At 47.4% G+C, this 18,703-nt stretch overlaps 1 protein-coding gene across 1 annotated transcript in view; it reads left to right on the forward strand.

Annotated features, from left to right (window-relative positions):
* The window catches only part of LOC137541031 (myosin-16-like), a 284,543-nt gene that overhangs the window by 102,745 nt on the left and 163,095 nt on the right, over positions 1 to 18,703 (forward strand). Inside the window, exons 7-9 of the mRNA XM_068262177.1 lie at positions 3,515 to 3,571; positions 10,717 to 10,803; positions 18,111 to 18,356. Coding sequence (XP_068118278.1) covers positions 3,515 to 3,571; positions 10,717 to 10,803; positions 18,111 to 18,356 — 390 coding nt within the window. The remainder of the gene's footprint in view (positions 1 to 3,514; positions 3,572 to 10,716; positions 10,804 to 18,110; positions 18,357 to 18,703) is intronic.

The raw sequence follows: 18,703 nt of genomic DNA on the forward strand, positions 1-18,703 counted from the left end.
GGTTAGTGAGGTAACAGGATACAATGTGCCTTTTTATAGACAGTAATTTGAGGAAAAAGTGTAAGATAAGGTATCGAATAAATTGCAGTTTGCTCTAGCGAGTTGTCTTCCATAGGTCTTTGCATCATTAGTTTACCCAGAATGCTTTGCTGTGTTTGACCTCAGAGATTGGCTGTGAAGCATTGTGGCTCATTGAGGCATGACTCAGGCTGCTTTCTGGCCTTATTGACAAGGCTGCCTGCCTACTGATGAGCCATCTCCGGATTGATGACCAGGTTTCTGCATTTCTTATAAGATCAGGACGGCTGTTGCGAGGCATTTGTTATTACAAGTGTCAGGTTCCATATTTCTGCAGCTTTTACGCTTGGCATCCTCCCGTCTCTTTTCTGCGGAGACCTCTGTGTCCCGCCGCCTGACCGCCTCTCCACTCTCACTCTGCCTCATCAGTCTGGTGATAAATATACATGCCTGGATTCACAGAGCTTCTACTGTTTGCTGATCTGGCCCCCTTATTCCTGCACGTTTGCCATGTCTACCAGCTGTAAAAATACCATAGTACCTGTTTCTATCTACCCTAACATACTAGTCTTGGAATCTGTTGCCAAAGTTTTCATACAGTGTATATGTCTATTGGACAGTGTATCAGGATGTCCCGTACTGCCCCTCTGGATTCCGTTGTGTGGTATAATCACCCCACCACCATCATCATCACCACTGCTTTGTCAGCCACTTGTGTGGGTGCTGCTGAGTGAAATTTTACAGATTATACAAACTCCACTCAGGTCTTTTTGTAGGCACTACCATTGCCAATGCCCTGACGTGGGTCGAGAACACCATCAAAATGTGATTGGCTCACAGTTATCACAGGGTCAGGAGCCAATGAAATAGTCTCCTGACTGCCTCACGGAGCTCTGCTGTCATACTGACACAGCAGGGCAAGCGGGCTGCAGCGGTGGGGTACCGACGGGAGCGTACGGCAAGGTAATTGAAATCTACACCCTGGCAGGGATAACAAGTCCCAACAAGGATGTAGATTTCAATTAGTCCGGTTCGGAAACAGAAGGCAAAATTACATTTGTCTTTGCTTTTTGGGGGGCTTTTGGTCTCTTTAAGCCCCTCATACCTTCCACGTGGTTATGGGTCACCATGAGCTGTCTGGGTATTCCTTAGTATCTGAGTCTGTGGCCAGAGATACACCATAAAGAAAACCAGAGACGAGCTGTAATAAAAGTTTTATACATACCTGGGGCTTCCTCCAGCCCCATGCGCATGGATTGCTCCCACGCTGCTGTCCTGCCGGAGAGATACGTAGAGAGCGCACTTATCTTGCGCACACTGGACGCGACTGATAGAACTTACGGGACCTGGTACCGGAGCAGGAGAAGACTGAGGACGCTGGCGTGGAAGCGATCCGTGCGGATGAGGCTGGAGGAAGCCCCAGCTATGTATAAAACTTTAATACAGCTCGGCTCTGGCACACTTTAACACTCGGTTCTGTGGCATTCATTCAAACTTTAACAAAAGAGGAAACAAATCTAAGTTGGTTGTATTTATTGGATCCCCAGTAGCCTGTCATCTTATGCTGATCTGATTGGCTGTGAGATAATGACAGGTGACATCTGGTAGTCTGGGGCAGTTCGCCCTGTGTGCGCCAGTAATCCAGGGGGCTGTGTTATTACGGCATGAATATAGACTGTTTTCGCTCTGTGGATCACAGGAAATTGCCCGCGGTGGCGTACGACCGGATAGGTGTTAACAGGCCTATTTGTGCAATCTCCGGACTGCCCGCTCAGATACGCCGCTGTCACGGCTCGTCCATCACTCATGATTGTCCACAAGCCCATTGTGTACGGCATCAGATCTGCATAGACAGCAGCAAGCCTGAGTCACAGTCACCTGCGTGGCGTCCGATCGTGTCAGCATACATAGAGGTCATTAAGAAGGATTGTGCTAATTAGGGAACATTAATTGCAACGTCAGAGATAATGGCGGATGAGCCATGTGATCCTCCTTGGAGTATGTCTGACTTTTCGTTCTTATTATACAGATCAGGGAATGCTGCTGTCCTCTCTCCAGACCTTGTGGTGCATGCTGTAGTATTCCACAGAGGGTGTCCTATGTCCTGCCTGAGCTCAGATCTCTTGACAAGCATACATTCATCGATCAAATCTGCCGGAGATTGATGCCCCGACATTGCCGCTCAATTGTAATTTCAGCCACAATCAGTAGAAATGATTGATCATTCCGGAAGGAAGATCTAGTTTAAATGGTGGTGGGGGTACAGTGGTAGGCAGTAGCCCAGGGCCCCAGAGCTGGTAACTGCCCCCAAGTTCCCCCCGGGCCCTTGCAGAGTACTCTCAGCAGAGCATACTCACCTGTCTGGGTGGCGCGCTCCATCCAGCCTGTGTGCTTCCATCATCCTCATCTGAGCCCGTACTCCGTGACCTGGCTGCATGTTACAGGAGTATGTACTTCCCATAGGGTCACAGATAAGAGGTGTCAGGAGGATGCAAAACCAAGGACACGGACTAGACAGGAGAGTTCACTCTGCTGCGAGTACTCTGCAGGGACCCCCGGGGCACTATTAACTTGGGGGCCATCAGCCGGCTCTGGGGCCCAATACTATCCATTTCCCCTAGGGTACAATTTTTCCATATTCTATGTAAAATAACTTTTGCACTCTGCAATTGAAAAAGTACCAAAAAGCAGTTGAAAAAGTTCTGTCAAAGTTTAGGAGCCGGAGCAATTTTTGGGTACCGGAAATCAGACGTTCAATAAACGGAGGAGTCGTAGTTGTATGATTTTTGTACCCACTCCATAGCCCTGCAAGGGCTGTGGAGTCGAAGTCGAGGAGTCGGGGCAATTTTGTGTACCTGGAGTCGGTGGCTTCCTAAACTGAGGAGTCGGATGATTTTTGTACCAACTCCACAGCCCTGGTTATTCTAAGTATTTTCCTGCTTGCTGGTGGCTTAAAAGGCATTCAGTTTTGATGCCTGTGGTTTCGGCGTTGTGATTTGGGTGCTGCCTTAGCAGCAATGATGTAGTTTGCAGCCTGACCCCGAATTACTTTTCCTTCCATGTTGCTACAACTTGGAGGGGGAATAGTATTCAACGCCACCAGGAATTGTAGCAGCAGAAGGGTGAGCCGTCATTCAGCTCACCCTGCGCTCAACGTCCCGGCGCCGTAGACCTACGTACGGTTCTATTTACTGTATAATAGAAAAAGTGAATTGGATCAGGCTCAATGTCCTCTTCAGAAGATACATTGTCCAAAAGGTCCCATTTTTAGCTCTTGCACGCACACATTCACATAGAATATATTTACATTCCATGGATGTCTGTATGAAGGCTCCGGATTGATCTATTATTTAGTGTCGTATGATTGCTTTTGTCTCCACTTTAGGGCAGTTTTGTATTTTCTGTGCTTTATTGACAGCTGGCTTTATATAATATGTGTACCTGGAGGGGGCGCCATTGATGGCCTCATTAATAGGTAACGTTGTCTCTCTTCCAGGTTCACATGGAAGAGCTGGAGGAGGAGCTGGAGGCAGAGAGGAGCATGAGGATAAAGGTATTACATTCCCAATATGTATACATTATATACATGTGACATTTATGTTCAAGTTATACCCCCCCCCACTCGTCATAGCTTAACCTCTAGCCGTCCTATTCATATTTTAATTATGCTGACATCCTTTTAAAAGTAAAATTCCTCTTCTGTACGGTGACCAGACGTCCCGCTTCAGCCGGGACGCGTCCCAGATTCAAGGCCCCCTGTTGAGGCTGCGATATGTCCCAGGAAACGTCCCGCTTTAAGCTGCGAGACGTCCCGGCCTCGGGACTCTGGCCACCATCCGATAGCATTAAGTGACCGCGGCGTCTAATAGATGCCGTGCTAGTTCATAGCCCGCAGCCCCGCTACAGCCTGCATAGTCTTCCGGCAGGCAGAGCAGGGCTATGGGAAGATGGCGTCCAAAGCCTTGTACTGGAGACTATTGGTGTACTATACAGTACAGTTTTTTTGGCGCCATCTTCCCGTTGCCCTGCTATTTCATTCAGCGCGGGAGATTGCAGGAGCAAGATCTCCGGGGGAGCTGCGCGTCAGAGGGCGGCCGGGAGAGGGGACTTCTGTCAGGTGAGTAAACTATTTTTTTTGCAGGTGAAATGTTGCCCAAATTGCGTTTATTTTCTGCTGAAATGCTGCCCAAAAATTGCATTTATTTTCTGCTGAAATGCTGCCCAAAAATTGCATTTATTTTCTGCTGAAATGTTGCCCACATTGTGTTTGTTTTCTGCTGAAATGTTGCCCAAATTTTATGCCAAGCACATTAGCATAACTACAGAGCCGCAGGCCCCAGTGCTCATTTAAATTGCCCCGCCCTAACCTCCACCTCCCTTTCTCACCACTGTAACAGCTGCATGATACCAAGTGACAAAACTTGCCTTCCATGGGCAGCTGTGGTGTGAGAGAGGTGTAAGCAGGATGGAGTGAAATGGTATAAAAGATTATCAGAAAGGGAGGTGATCATTAATGGCAACAATCAAGAGCTAATGCAGCAATAGGAGGAGGACCTTGGGAGACCTCTCGGGCCCAGGGTTTTTAGGTGCATTGGCAACCTCTGTGCCCCTATTGCTGTGTCACTTACTACAAGTAAATCTAGATTGAACTCGATTAAGTGGCCATCTTGGCTGAGAATCCAGCAGGTGTACTGGTGTTCCCCAAGGTCGATTAAAGATTCAGCACACCAGATGGCAATGCCCTTCGTGAAAAGATAGAATGCAGACAAGAGCTTAGAGAAGCTTGCAACCAGGCCCTAGGCACTTGCCTAGGTTGCCTTGTGGACGATGTGGCTCTGGCAAAGTGTATTGCTCCCCTCTCTACCCTGCCTGCCGGTACCCCACTACATTGTGCACCATGCCGTTGCCCCTCCTTTCCTTCACATAGCAACAGAAGTAGTTGTTAGCCTGTGGTCGGAGCACTTGTCTGTATGCAGTTGCACACAATACTATCGCCCCAGGGTTCCTGTCCCAAATCTCTATGGAGGGCAGTTATTGAAAGTGCACACATAGCTTAAGTCATCTTCAAACTTGTAAGAAATGGTAAAAAAAAACCAGGAAGGAGAGGTGCTGGCTGTGATGGGAGCTCGGCGTGCGCAGAGTATACAGAGACCCACCGTTGCTGCCGCCTCTTGCGTCACCTCCAGCCATCCGTTACGCCGGCACTCGCTCCTGCACCTTAATTACATGCAGATTTCTTGCCAGCTCTCTGAAGGGCAGGGATTATGCGGCCACCCTGGAAAAGGCATTTTATTTCATTTGGAAATGTATCACAACGGCAGACGAGGAAGGCGAATTTAATTTCCTTACCATCTCATTGGGGGTGAATATGAAACGCACGGAAACTGGCAAGCTTAAACATAATCCATTCCTTAGAAAAGGCCCCTAGCTTGTACAGCACAGGTTCTCTTATGACATCATGCCACTCTGAAAGGAGGGGGTAGACAGGCAAACACCTCATACACACATTCAGTTCATGTCATCCATTACTCGATTGTCAGGGCGACATTACAAGGAATGAGCATTGTAGAGACATGCTGCTCAGCTACACTGCTCTGTGGATAATGAAGGAGGGACGATGGGGAGGTGCACAATCAAGCAACAAGCCTAATGAATATATTTACCGCTTGCCATACAGCAATCTGTTGGCACACATCACTAAATGATGTCGTGGTACAGCCGTACACATGGTAGATTTCCAGCTGAGATGGCACTGAGCGTTGAATCTTTTTTGTCCAATTTTACCATTTCTATGTAATATAAAGGACAGCCTAAACTTTAGGCTGCGATGAGAAGTGTAATCGCAACCACTAATGATCCAATCTTCCTTGTCCAATTTTACCAACTCTATGTAGTAGAAGGGCAAACTGAGTGAATATAGTCAATAAACCCTTTAGGTCCTAAAGGGTTTATTGACTATATTCACTCAGTTTGCCCTTCTACTACATAGAGTTGGTAAAATTGGACAAGAAAGATTGGATCATTAGTGGTTGCGATTACACTTCTCATCGCTCCAAGTACACCATACCCACTGTGAGGCACGGTGGTGGCAGCATCATGCTCGGAATATGCAAAAACAGGAAACTACTCAAGGAATAAAGCAAACAAGAAGTTGTAGCATTTTTTGCATTGAGGAAATGGGAGGGTACTCACTATGTGAGCTACATTGTTGAATAAGTAAACACTTTATTAGTCATCACATGAAACTCATACAAAATCAATCAATTGGGGGTGTGGGGGGGTAGGATCTTATCACAAAACCAGTACAAGACATAGCTAAAAGCAATTATAAAACACAAACACACAGTGACTCCCACGGGCCTCTGCCGAAGGTGCGAATAGTGATGATTATTTGGGATGCATGGTAAGTGTGTGACTAGTGTTGTTGACTCGTGAATTATAATTTGATTTATTTGGATTATTTGTCAGCCCTCTGGGGGTTGTGCAGTACTGGAGAGAGGTGATTGTTATCCAGACCTGAATGGATTTATGTGGGAGGGGACACTCCTGTGTTTAGTTGTTTTGTTGCTGTGTCTTGTACTGCTTTGTGATGAGATTCTAAACAATATACTGACTCATTCTATATACAGTTCATGTGAGACAGGACCAGGGACATAACTGGAGGGGAGAAGCTCCTGCGATCACAGGGGGGCCCAGAGCTGTGGAGGGGCTCCTTCTACTAACCTTCCCTTACTCCGATACAAGGGGACTAAACTTCAGATCAGGCGTATGGCTACAGTTGTAATGAGTGTAAAGATCCTGATGGCCACCCTTGCTTTATGACCCTTGTGAGATGAGCTCCCAGGCTGTGAAGTGTACCAAGGGGGAGGCTAGGGAAAATTGGGGAGGGGTCCATCCAAGCTTTGCTGTGGACCGCCCATGAATTGTAGTTAGCCACTATTCAGGACTGAAGTCCCGTACACACCGCTGACTGATGTCACCCGTCGGGGATTGGCAGCTACAACTGCCAGAGCAGACCGAGCGATCAGAAAGTGCTGTCTGGGAAGGGCTTTGACCAACAACAGAAGGGCCCTTTGGCAGGGTGGAATCTGTACATAGGATGGAACTATGTGCTATAGTATATGCATAACTTGCTGAGGGCAGTTATGGTTCAATAAAGCCCTTTTTCCACTAGCTGTGATCCAATTCAAAAAGTGGATCGCAGCCGTTTTCCCGATCGCTGGAGTACAACGGTAACATGTAAATTGTGCTGCTCATTTTCCACCACCACGATTCCTTTTTTGCCGAATCGCGATGGCCGGTCCTTGCGTTTCTCGTTGCGATCGCGCTATGTTCCTGACGGCTGTACGGCGCAAACCTGGATAGTGGAAAAACAGCTTGCGCTATCACAAGCACAGGTGATTTGCGATCGCACTTTCCTAGTGGAAAAGGTCCCTAACTGTACAAAAATGGACTATGCCTGCCTAAAAAAATAGTTTACACTGTTGAAGGTTGAAGAGTGTAAACTGATTTGGCGGGGAGTATGAAAGAAGAGGAGAAGAATACAACAAAACCTGTGTGCAAGTAGGGGAAGAGGTGATTGGGTTGGATGAGAGATAATGATCATTTGTAGGACGTAGATTGTGGTCTGTATGGAGGAGCCAGATTGGCGACACTTAAAGGACAACTGAAGTGAGAGGAGTATGGAGGCTGCCATATTTATATCCTAATAAGCAATACCAGTTGCCTGGCTGTCCTGCTGATCCTCTGCCTCTATTCCTTTTAGCCATAGCCCCTGAACAAGCATGCAGTAGATCAGGCGTTTCTGACATTATTGGCAAATCTGACAAGATTAGCTGCATGCTTGTTTCTGGTGTTATTCAGACACTGCTGCAGCCAAATAGATCAGCAGGACAGCCAGGCAACTGGTATTGTTTAAAAGAAAATAAATATGGAAGCCTCCATCTCCTTCTCACTTCAGTTGTCCTTTAAGTGGGTATAACCAGAGCCGGATCATCCACAAGGCAATTCAAGGCAGCTGCCCAGGGCCTGGAGATAATATAGGGGCCTGGTGAATGCTAGCCTCCACCAAATCTAGCTAAACAAAAGTCAGGTAACCCTCACTGCTGGGTAAAAAGTGCTGTCTTGCCTAGGGTCTCATTTTATCTTAATCCTTTACTGAGGATAAAGGTCCATACACACGCTCAACAAAAGTCTTTTAAATGCACAATTATCAAACAACTTTTGTAGTTGAAACAAACCCAAGAAGTTGTTTGCTATTGTTCAAACAACTAATAAGCAAACAACTTTTTAGGTTTGTTTCAACAACAAAAGTTGTTTGATAATTGTGCATTTAAAAGACTTTTGTTGCGCGTGTGTAACTGGCTAGAAAAACATGGTTAGTCTAAATGGTCAGATAAGACAAGACATAACATTTATGTTGTGTGTCTCTCCTGGTACAGTCTAACCTGCAAGCTCATGGTGAACCAGAACTCATTGGAGTGTGCAAGTCCTGGTGGACTCAAAACCCCAGAGCTGCAGCCAATAGGGGGCACTCAGTAGGCAGTAGCAGGATTAGGGAGTCTAGCCCAGGGACTCCTTGCTGAATAGGTGCAGCTTAAGGTTCATACACACCTACCAACTATCTGTCCACCTATCTACCAAACTTGTCTGTTAAGCCCCATATAACTTTTGTTGTGAAACAAGTTGAAACAACTAAAGGGGCCCATACACTGGTCGATTTCAGCTGTCGATCGATCATTCGATTCGATCAAATCGATCGATTGGAAATCGATTGCCGATCAATTGGCCGATCGTTCGATTTGCGGCCGATTTAGATTGATTTGGTTGATCTGACAGGATGGAAAATCTAGGTCTATCTGCTGCTGCCAGCAGATCGATGACCCATAGAGTTGCATTGGATCTAATGGTCCAATAATGCATTTAGATCGATTTCCAATAGATTTAATTCTGAAATCTGTTGGAAATCTGTTCCTAGTGTGTGGCACAAATCAGATATATTCCTGTCAGATTCAGACTTGACAGACATCTGACAGAAATCTATCTGATGGTCGAATCTGCTGCAAATCTACAAGTGTATGGCCACCTTAAAAGAATCTTTTGCTATTGTTCAAACAGCTGATAAAGCTGGCCATACACTGGCCCGATTTGCCGCCGTTTCGACAGCAGATTCGATCACTGGGATCGAATCTGCTGCCAATCGTTCGCGCAACACGCCGAATTTCGATCCATTTCGTCTGATCCCGTCGATCGCTCCATGTGGAAAATTACCGTTGATCGCCCGCGGGTAGGGAGCACGTCGCTAGCGGCGTTCGAGTGCCCGACGACCGACGCAATAGAGCCGCATACATTACCTGCTCCGCTGGCACGACTACCCCCAGTCACCGCTGCTCCGTGTCCGCGCTGGTCTCCGGCATGCTTCAGTTCCTCCTGCCCGGCAGGAAGTTTAAACAGTAGAGGGCGCTCTACTGTTTAAACTTCCTGCCGGGCAGGAAGAAGTAAAGCATGCTGGACCTGGAGACCAGAGCGGAGAAGATAGCGGAGACCTGGGGACTGGAGTCGCTCCGGCGGAGCAGGTAATGTATGCGGGCATGCGGGCGGGGGGGGGGGGGGAGCGGCGGCAGCACCACCACCACCACAACAGATTGTGAACGGTTTCAGGCTGAAATCGGTTCACAATCTGTTTGCAGTAAAGGTAGCCATACGATCCCTCTCTGATCAGATTCGATCAGAGAGGGATCTATCTGTTGGTCGAATCTGATGGCAAATCGACCAGTGTATGGCTACCTTTAGACTGAAAAGAAGTCAATCCAACAGTTGGATTGACTTCTTTTCAGTCTTATCAGCTTTTTGAACAATAGCAAAAGATTCTTTTAGATGTTTCAACTTGTTTCACAACAAAAGTTGTTTGACAATTGTGCTGCATAAAAGACCGCTGTTGAGCGTGTGTATGGGGCCTAATGCTGGGAATACACAGCTAGATCCGATCTCCTGCTCGATCGTTTCGCCGCTCGATTCCGCATTGAGGAAAATGCAAAAAGATAAGAAAAACGAGCGGAAGGTAAGAGAATTGCTTGCGGAATGGAGCGGGGAATCGATCTAGCGGGAAAATCGAGCAGCAAAATCGAGCCGTGTATGCCCAGCATAACAGACAAGTTTGGTAGATAGTTGGACAAATGGTAGGTGTGTATGTTCATTTACTGAACAGGAAGAGCCGAGATTTGAACCTAGTCCGAGGCAGAGCCTTAACCTCTACACTATCCAGCCACTGCCGATTATACCCCCTTCCTAGCATGTGGAATAATGAGGAACAGATACTGTTCCCCTCTTCCCAGTCATGGGATCGGTTTGTGGCTCAGACAAAATCACTTGACCTTTGTTGTGCTGTTGCAATGCTCACATGAGGTGAGAAAATATGTTTTGCTAACCATACAGATCTGAGCTTTGTATGTCCTGAGCAAATTACCCTCTTGGCGTGGAGCCTTTCTGATTGGCTGAGTAGTTAGCTGGAACCCATGCTGACATTTCCCAGGGACTGTATTCCTCCTGCCTTTGACTAATATGCAGAATATACACAATATATTTATCAGGCACAATATGCCGTGTTCCCGTACATCGCAGGGAATTATCAGTGTGAGTTCTGTTTGGCCATTGATGGTTCCAGTTGTCACATAACCATGATAAATTGTTGTTGAACAGGTGGAGAAGCAGCGGGCTGACCTGGCCCGAGAGCTGGATGACCTTCATGACAGACTGGAGGAGATCGGAGGCTCAGCTGCCTCCCAGGTATGACATCACTTGGTACCTACATTCTGTGATCACTGACGAAGCTGTCCTATTTTTCCTGCCCAAGCAGGTATAGAAAATCTACAGGAGGTAGGAAGTGGTCACATTTCTCCCAACTGCCATATATCCATGAGGGACCTTTGTTATCCAGATCATTTCATGGTGTAGTAATAGGAAAAGTGTATAAGAGTCCTCCGATGCCAACAGACTGTTCTATAGTGAATTGTGCCCAATTGCTATAGTTATTCACTGCTCAAGCTTGTCTAACCCCTTCCTCACTCTATAAAGCAGAACACACTGTTTTTACAGTAAAAGGTCTTCCAAAATGATTAAGAATAAAGGTTTCATAAACCATTATTGCAAGTTTGTACGGTAGGCAGCAGAGTCCTGACCTGCAGTTACCCTCCTATAGGAGGAGTGCAAAGTCCTGACCTGCAGTTACCCCACCTACAGGAAGAGTGCAGAGTCCTGACCTGCATAGTTACCGCTTCTACTGGAAGGGTGCAGAGTTACCCCTTCCACAGGAAGAGTGCAGAGTCCTGACCTGCAGAGTTATCCCTTCTATAGGAAGAGTGCAGAGTCCTGACCTGCAGAGTTACCCCTTCTATAGGAAGAGTGCAGAGTCCTGACCTGCAGAGTTACCCCTCCTATAGGAAGAGGGCAGTGTCCTGACCTGCAGAGTTACCCCTCCTATAGGAAGAGTGCAGTGTCCTGACCAGCAGAGTTACCCCTCCTACAAGAAGAGTGCAGAGTCCTGACCTGCAGTTACCCCTCCTACAGGAAGAGTGCGGTGTCCTGACCTGCAGTTACCCCTCCTACAGGAATAGTGCAGTGTCCTGACCTGCAGTTACCCCTCCTACAGGAAGAGTGCAGAGTCCTGACCTGCAGTTACCCCTCCTACAGGAAGAGTGCAGAGTCCTGACCTGCAGTTACCCCTCCTACAGGAAGAGTGCAGTGTCCTGACCTGCAGTTACCCCTCCTACAGGAAGAGTGCAGTGTCCTGACCTGCAGTTACCCCTCCTTCAGGAAGAGTGCAGTGTCCTGACCTGCAGTTACCCCTCCTACAGGAAGAGTGCAGAGTCCTGACCTCCTATGGTGGGTATCGATTCAGCCCTATTTTAAACTTAAATATTGGCTATATATTGAGTAAATTTGCCATGAAACTATAAATACAAGATATTTTCCGCACCTTTAATGAACTAATTCAGCAAAAAATAAATTTACAGGCCAAATTGACCTATTTTCGTTTGGATACCCCTGAAAGACTTCTTTGCTTTGGTGACCTTACCCACCAGAGATCTTAAATATCTTTATGTGGGGATTTACCCTTTAATGTGTTCCAAATGATCACAATATAGCAATCCCCCTATAGACCTGTATATGCAATATTACAGGGAAAATGAGATCGGAGTCAGAATACCCCCCACTCCCCCACCCTCCGTCCGCTCAATCACCATGCCACGCCGCTCTCTTTATATTACTCTTCATATATTGCATGTTAATAATAAATGAGCTAAAATATTGATTTTTCCCCCCTTTTAAACGAGAGCATAAAATGAATCATAAAACATATTAGATTTTTGGAAAGCCCGATAATCCTGCGGACCCTGTAGGAAGTAATGACGGGCTTAGCGCGGCCGCCACAAAACAAAATGACTTTCTCTGACTCCTCCAGTTTATTGCAGCGCTTATTGATCTCAGAGAGCCCTTTTAATGTTTCCTTATTGCAACTGCGCCTTCTGGAAGAGTTTTATAGCTCCTGCCAAGGTGTAGCTTCAGTTTATGGCTGTGTGTTGTGGCAGTACTAAATCCTGAGCCAAGGAGATCAGGGCCTCCGTGTTATAGTGCGCTGTGAGGTGCTGTATTCATTTTTGCGCATGTTGCTGAGTAGTCCACGGTGGAAAGCCGGCAGATGCGATTGAGCAACCTCTGAGCGTCTAATCACTGTTAATTGACACCGTCATACCGCCCATCTTTTTTGAGATAAGAAAGGCGCATGCCTTAGGCTGCTTTCACAGTGGGACGTTACAGGCGCACGTTAGAGCAGCCTGTAATGCAGCCCAACTCACAGTAATGAAAAATCAATGGGCTGTTCACAGTGCCCACGTTGCGTTACATTGTAACGATGCACGTTCAATGAAAGGGCAGCATGCTGTGCGTTATACGCGGTTTTAGCCGTGTTAGACTGTTTGCATATGCTCAGTAATGTTGTAGGAAGAGGGGAGAGTCGCTATTGTGCCTAGCCACATGGCTAATTAATATTCACTGCACTGTGTGACGTCACGTTTACTTCCTGGAGCGGCTACTTTGTGCGCCGATTGGCTGGCGGGACCACGTGATGCGGAGTGTTCCGATCACGTGACCTCCACAGTCTTTTGACGCATGCGCCGTTTTCGTTCTACCAGTATCGAATGAAGACGGCGCACCAAGAGACGCAAAACGCGTCTCTATGTAGCGTCCAACTTTAGCACCACCATGCGTTGCATTAGGGGCACGTTATGCGACCTTAACGTCCCCTCTAACGCAACGTCTTGGTGTGAAAGAGCCCTTAAAGTGTAGAAGAGATGACATTTGTGGGCCAGTTTATACTTACCTGGGGCTTCCTCCAGCCCCATGAGGTGCTTAGAGTCCCTCGACATGCTCCTTGGCCGCTCCGTTCTCTCAAATATCCACCCGGTAATCAGGCCAGCTGCCCTCTCCTGCACATGCGCGGCTTGGCTGGGTGCGCACCTCCCATCGTGCTCCCGAAACCAGGAGAGTTTGTTTGAATTACACACTTGTTTTGAATGTGGCCATGTCGTGCAGTCGGTCATGTCGCTTGCACGCTCAATATGTAAATGAATTGGCTGTTCAGTGGGTCAGTGCACAGGAAATGCAAGTCGTGTAAACGGTTTGCCGTGGAATTAGTGATGCGCTTTCTTGGACATATTGTACGTTCCTTTAACCACTTGAGGACCGCCCCCCAGCCTATGGGTGGGAGAAATATCTCTGTAATTGACAATTTTTTGATTCAATTGTCCATTTACAGAGATATTTCTCCCACACAGCATGGGTATGTGTAAAAATACACCCCAAAACACATTATACTACTTCTCCTGAGTACGGTGATACCACATGTGTGACACTTTTTTGCAGCCTAGGTGTGCTAAGGGGCCCAACGTCCTATTCACAGGTCATTTTGAGGCATTTGGTGTCTAGACTACTCATCACGGTTTAGGGCCCCTAAAATGCCAGGGCAGTATAGGAACCCCACAAGTGACCCCATTTTAGAAAGAAGACACCCCAAGGTATTCCGTTAGTAGAGTAGTATGGTGAGTTCATAGAATTTTTTATTTTTTTGTCACAAGTTAGTGGAAAATTACAGTTTGTGAAAAAAAAAAAAAAAAAAAAACAACAATTTTTGCTAACTTATGACAAAAAATAAAATATTCTATGAACTCACCATACTCCTAACAGAATACCTTGGGGTGTCTTCTTTCTATAATGGGGTCATTTGTGGGGTTCCTATACTGCCCTGACATTTTAGGGGCCCTAAACCGTGAGGAGTAGTCTTGAAACCAAATGTCTCAAAATGACCTGTGAAATCCTAAAGGTACTCATTGGACTTTGGCCCCCTTAGCGCAGTTAGGGTGCAAAAAAGTGCCACACATGTGGTATTGCCATACTCAGGAGACGTAGTATAATGTGTTTTGGGGTGTATTTTTACACATACCCATGCTGGGTGGGAGAAATATCTCTGTAAATGACAGTTTTTTGATTTTTTTACACACAATTGTCCATTTACAGAGATATTTCTCCCACCCAGCATGGGTATGTGTAAAAATACACCGCAAAACACATTATACTACTTCTCCTGAGTATGGCGATACCACATGTGTGGCACTTTTTGGACATGGCAGCAGAGAACATGGGCATGTGATGTATTGGGTGCGTAGACCAATAAGGTCGCAATACATTCTTTTTGACTAGACCCATGTTAAGGAGAAGGCCCCAAAAAATGTTACGTTCGGAATCTTGCAGCGGCTTCCACCGTAAAGGCTGGGCATAGTAGCTTCTTGGATTGGCGGTTGCGTATTGTGTGGCATAACGGTTGGTCTCGTCACAATTAAGTCGTACCAGCAGTGATCAGAGAAAAAAATTCTGTCACTGCGGTGGGGCAGGTGAGGGTTTGGCCGGGTGATCAGAAGCTCGCAGAAGGGCAGATTAGGGCCTGATCTGATGGATAGGAGTGCTAGGGGGTGACAGGTGGTGACAGGAGGTGATTGATGGGTGTCTCAGTGGGTGATTAGAGGGGAGAATAGATGCAATCAATGCACTGGGGAGGTGATCGGAAGGGGGTATGAGGGGGATCTGAGGGTTTGGCTGAGTGATCAGGAGCCCACACGGGGCAAATTAGGGCCTGATTTGATGGGTAGGTGTGCTAGGGGGTGACAGGAGGTGATTGATGGGTGTCTCAGGGTGTGAATAGAGGGGGGGAATAGATGCAAGCAATGCACTGGGGAGGTGATCAGGGGTATCTGAGGGCGATCTGAGGGTGCGGGCTGGTCATTGGGTGGCCGCAAGGGGCAGATGAGGGTCTGATCTGAAGGGTATGATGGGTAGCAGTGACAGGTGGTGACAGGGGGTGATTGATGGGTGATTAGAGGGGAGAACAGATGTAAATAATGCACTGGGGAGGTGATCAGAGGGGTCTGGGGGGCTATCTCAGGGTGTGGGCGGGTGATTGGGTGTCCGCAAGGGGCAGATTAGGGTCTGATCTGATGGGTAGCAGTGACAGGGGGTGACGGGGTAATTGATAGGTGATCAGTAGGTGATTACAAGCGAGAATCTATGCAAGCAATGCACTGGCAAGTTGATCAGAGCGGGTCTGGGGGGCTATTTGAGGGTGTGGGCGGGTGATTGGGTGCCCGCAAGGGGCAGATTAGGGTCTAATCTGATGGGTAGCAGTGACATGTGGTGACAGGGGGTGATTGATAGGTGATCAGTTGGTGATTACAAGGGAGAATATATGCAAGCAATGCACTGGCGAGTTGATCAGAGCGGGTCTGGGGGGCTATCTGAGGGTGTGGGCGGGTGATTGGGTGCCTGCAAGGGGCAGATTAGGGTCTGATCTGATGGGTAGCAGTGACAGGTGGTGACGGGGTGATTGATGGGTGATTAGTGGGTGTTTAGAGGACAGAACAGATGTAAACAATGCACTTGAGAGGTGATCTGACGGCGGGTCTGTGGGCGATCTGAGGGTGTGGGTGGGTGATCAGACGCCCGCAAGGGGCAGGTTAGGGTCTAATCTGATTAGTAGCAGTGACAGGTGGTGACAGGGGGTGATTGATGGGTGATTGACAGGTGATTGACAGGTGATTATAGGGGAGGATAGATGTATACAGTACACAGGGAGAGGGGGGGTCTGGGGAGGATCTGAGGGTGTGGGGGGTGATCAGGAGCCCCCAGGGGGCAGTTAAGGGCCTAATCTGAAAAATAGCGTTGACAGATAGTGACAGGGAGTGATTGATGGGTGATTAGGGGGGTGATTGGGTGCAAACAGGGGTCTGAGGGGGTGGGCAGGGGGGGGGGGGTCTGAGGGGTGCTGTGGGCGATCAGAGGGCAGGGGGGGGGCAGGTGGCTGCAGCCTGCCCTGGTGGTCCCTCAATTACTGGGACCACCAGGGCAGGAGGCAGCCTGTATAGTACGCTTTGTATACATTAAAAAGCGTATTATACGCTTGTAATGCGGTGATACAGGGGTTAACAACCCGCCGGCGCTTCCGAACGGCCGGCGGGTTGACGTCGCGGGTGGGCGGAGCTTATTGCCAGCGGATGCGCGCGCAGTGATCCCCGGCACGGAAGAGTCCCAGGACCTGACGCCTATTGGCGTTACGTGGTCCTGGGCATGCCACTTTGCCGCCGCCAATTTACAGTGGGCGGTCGGCAAGTGGTTAAAGGAAATGACAATACATTGGAATTAAAGAGATTGTGCAGTGTTTGCAGAACTTAATTCAAAGAAAAGAAACGCCCTGTTCACTCTTTTAAAAAAAAAAAAAAAGGCAATTCTATTTTTGACAAAAATCAGTATTTGGCGGAATTACCCACATTTTATACCACACACTAACCTGCAAATTTTTTTTCATCATTTCCATTTGATATCATTCAAGAGGTTTTCAATAGGGTTAAAGTCTGGATCTTGGGCTAGGCAAGACAGACTCTTGATTTGGCGATCCTCCATCTAGATCTTTATTGCCCTTGCTGAGTGTCACAGAGTGTTGTCCTGCTGGAAATACTTATCTTCTGAGTTGGGGAACATAATTTTAGCAGTAGGAAGCAATTTTTTTTTCTTTTTATGACACGCTTGCCTATTGTATGTGGCTTGATCCATACGTCCTTCGCAAAGGCACATGTGCCTGATTCAAGCCTTGCTGAAGCACCTCCAGATCCTTACTAACCATACTTTGTATCTTAGGCCATAAGCCACCTGCAGTCATGTGACCAATCCAGTTTTTCTAAAATTCTAGGCAGGGCTGGGCCGAGGCAGAGGCGAGAGAGGCTCCAGCCTCAGGGCGCAGTGTAGGAGGGGGCGCAAAACTCACTCAGCTATCATTCCCCTATTGTGTTTGAAGCAGACAGAAATAATAACAATGATATTTATATAGCGCTTTTCTCCCTGGGGACTCAAAGCGCTGTGACCCTGCAACATGCAGTCTCCAAGGCTAGGGAAAAGAGGTGAGTTTTTAGCCTTTTTTTTAAAGCTGTCCAGAGAAGGAGCCTCTCGTACTGATTGAGGAAATTAGTTCTATAGAGTAAATTGAAATCTACACCCTGGCAGGCTTAGACGGACGTAAGGCCCCATTCACACTGCACGCGTTTCCAGCCGCGTTTTGGAAACGCGTGCAGGTGGCCGACACGCACGACATCAGACATTGCATAGAGTGCAATGTCTGATGTTCACACTGCATGCGTTCCGGACCTGTGCGGTCCGGGAACGCATGCTGCACGCATTTTTTGTAAAAACGCGTGGCTGTCCCATTCACTTTTCAGTGATGGGATCAGCCACGCAACGCACACAAACGCGGATGGCGTGCGTTTGTACGCGTTGCGTTCCGCGTGCGTGCCCGTCCGCGTTTGTGATGTGAACGGGGCCTAAACGGGGCATAAATTTCAACTATAGTGGTGGTTAAAGGGGGATATCTAAACTGCTTATCTTAAACCAAACCTTTGTGCAGAACTGAGACAAAACAATGCTTTAAAAAAAACAAAAAACTGTTCCTAAACTTTTTCTTTAAGCCTTCAGTCTAATTAATCTTTCTATTTTAACAGGTAGAGATAAACAAGAAACGTGAGTCTGAGCTGACCAGACTGCGGCAGGAGTTGGAGGAGTCTCTCCTCCAATCAGAAGCCACGGCCTCAGCGCTCAGGAAGAAGCATGCCACCTCACTGGTAGAGGCGGCGGAGCAGCAAGAGAGCGCACAGAGGATGCGGCAAAAGTTGGAAAAGGAGAAACATAGTCTGAAAGCGGAGATGGAAGAACTGGCAGCAGTGAACGAGACCCTACAGAAAGCTAAGGTAGTCTCCATGCGATCATCTTAGAAAGTTCTATCTGTTCCCCCTTGTAATATTAACAGCTTGACCATGTTGTGCTAAGCAGCAGGACTGGATGAGTTCATACACAGACCCATATTTTTCTAGCTGTGTATTTTACCACTCTCAGTTTGTGCAAGAGTAACTGTCGGCATAAAATCAAAAATCAATTCTTTATTTTTATCTGGTAAACCAGTAGTAAGGATGCTAACAGGCAGTCCAAAAGGTAAAAATCACTCTTATTTTTCTGCTCCATAAAACAACTTTCCCCAGTTTCCCTGGCTCTTATTTGGTACATCTGCCACACAAAGGAAGTTGCAGGGCATGCTGGG

The sequence above is a fragment of the Hyperolius riggenbachi genome, chromosome 12, assembly GCF_040937935.1.
Source record: "Hyperolius riggenbachi isolate aHypRig1 chromosome 12, aHypRig1.pri, whole genome shotgun sequence".
NCBI lineage: Eukaryota > Metazoa > Chordata > Amphibia > Anura > Hyperoliidae > Hyperolius > Hyperolius riggenbachi.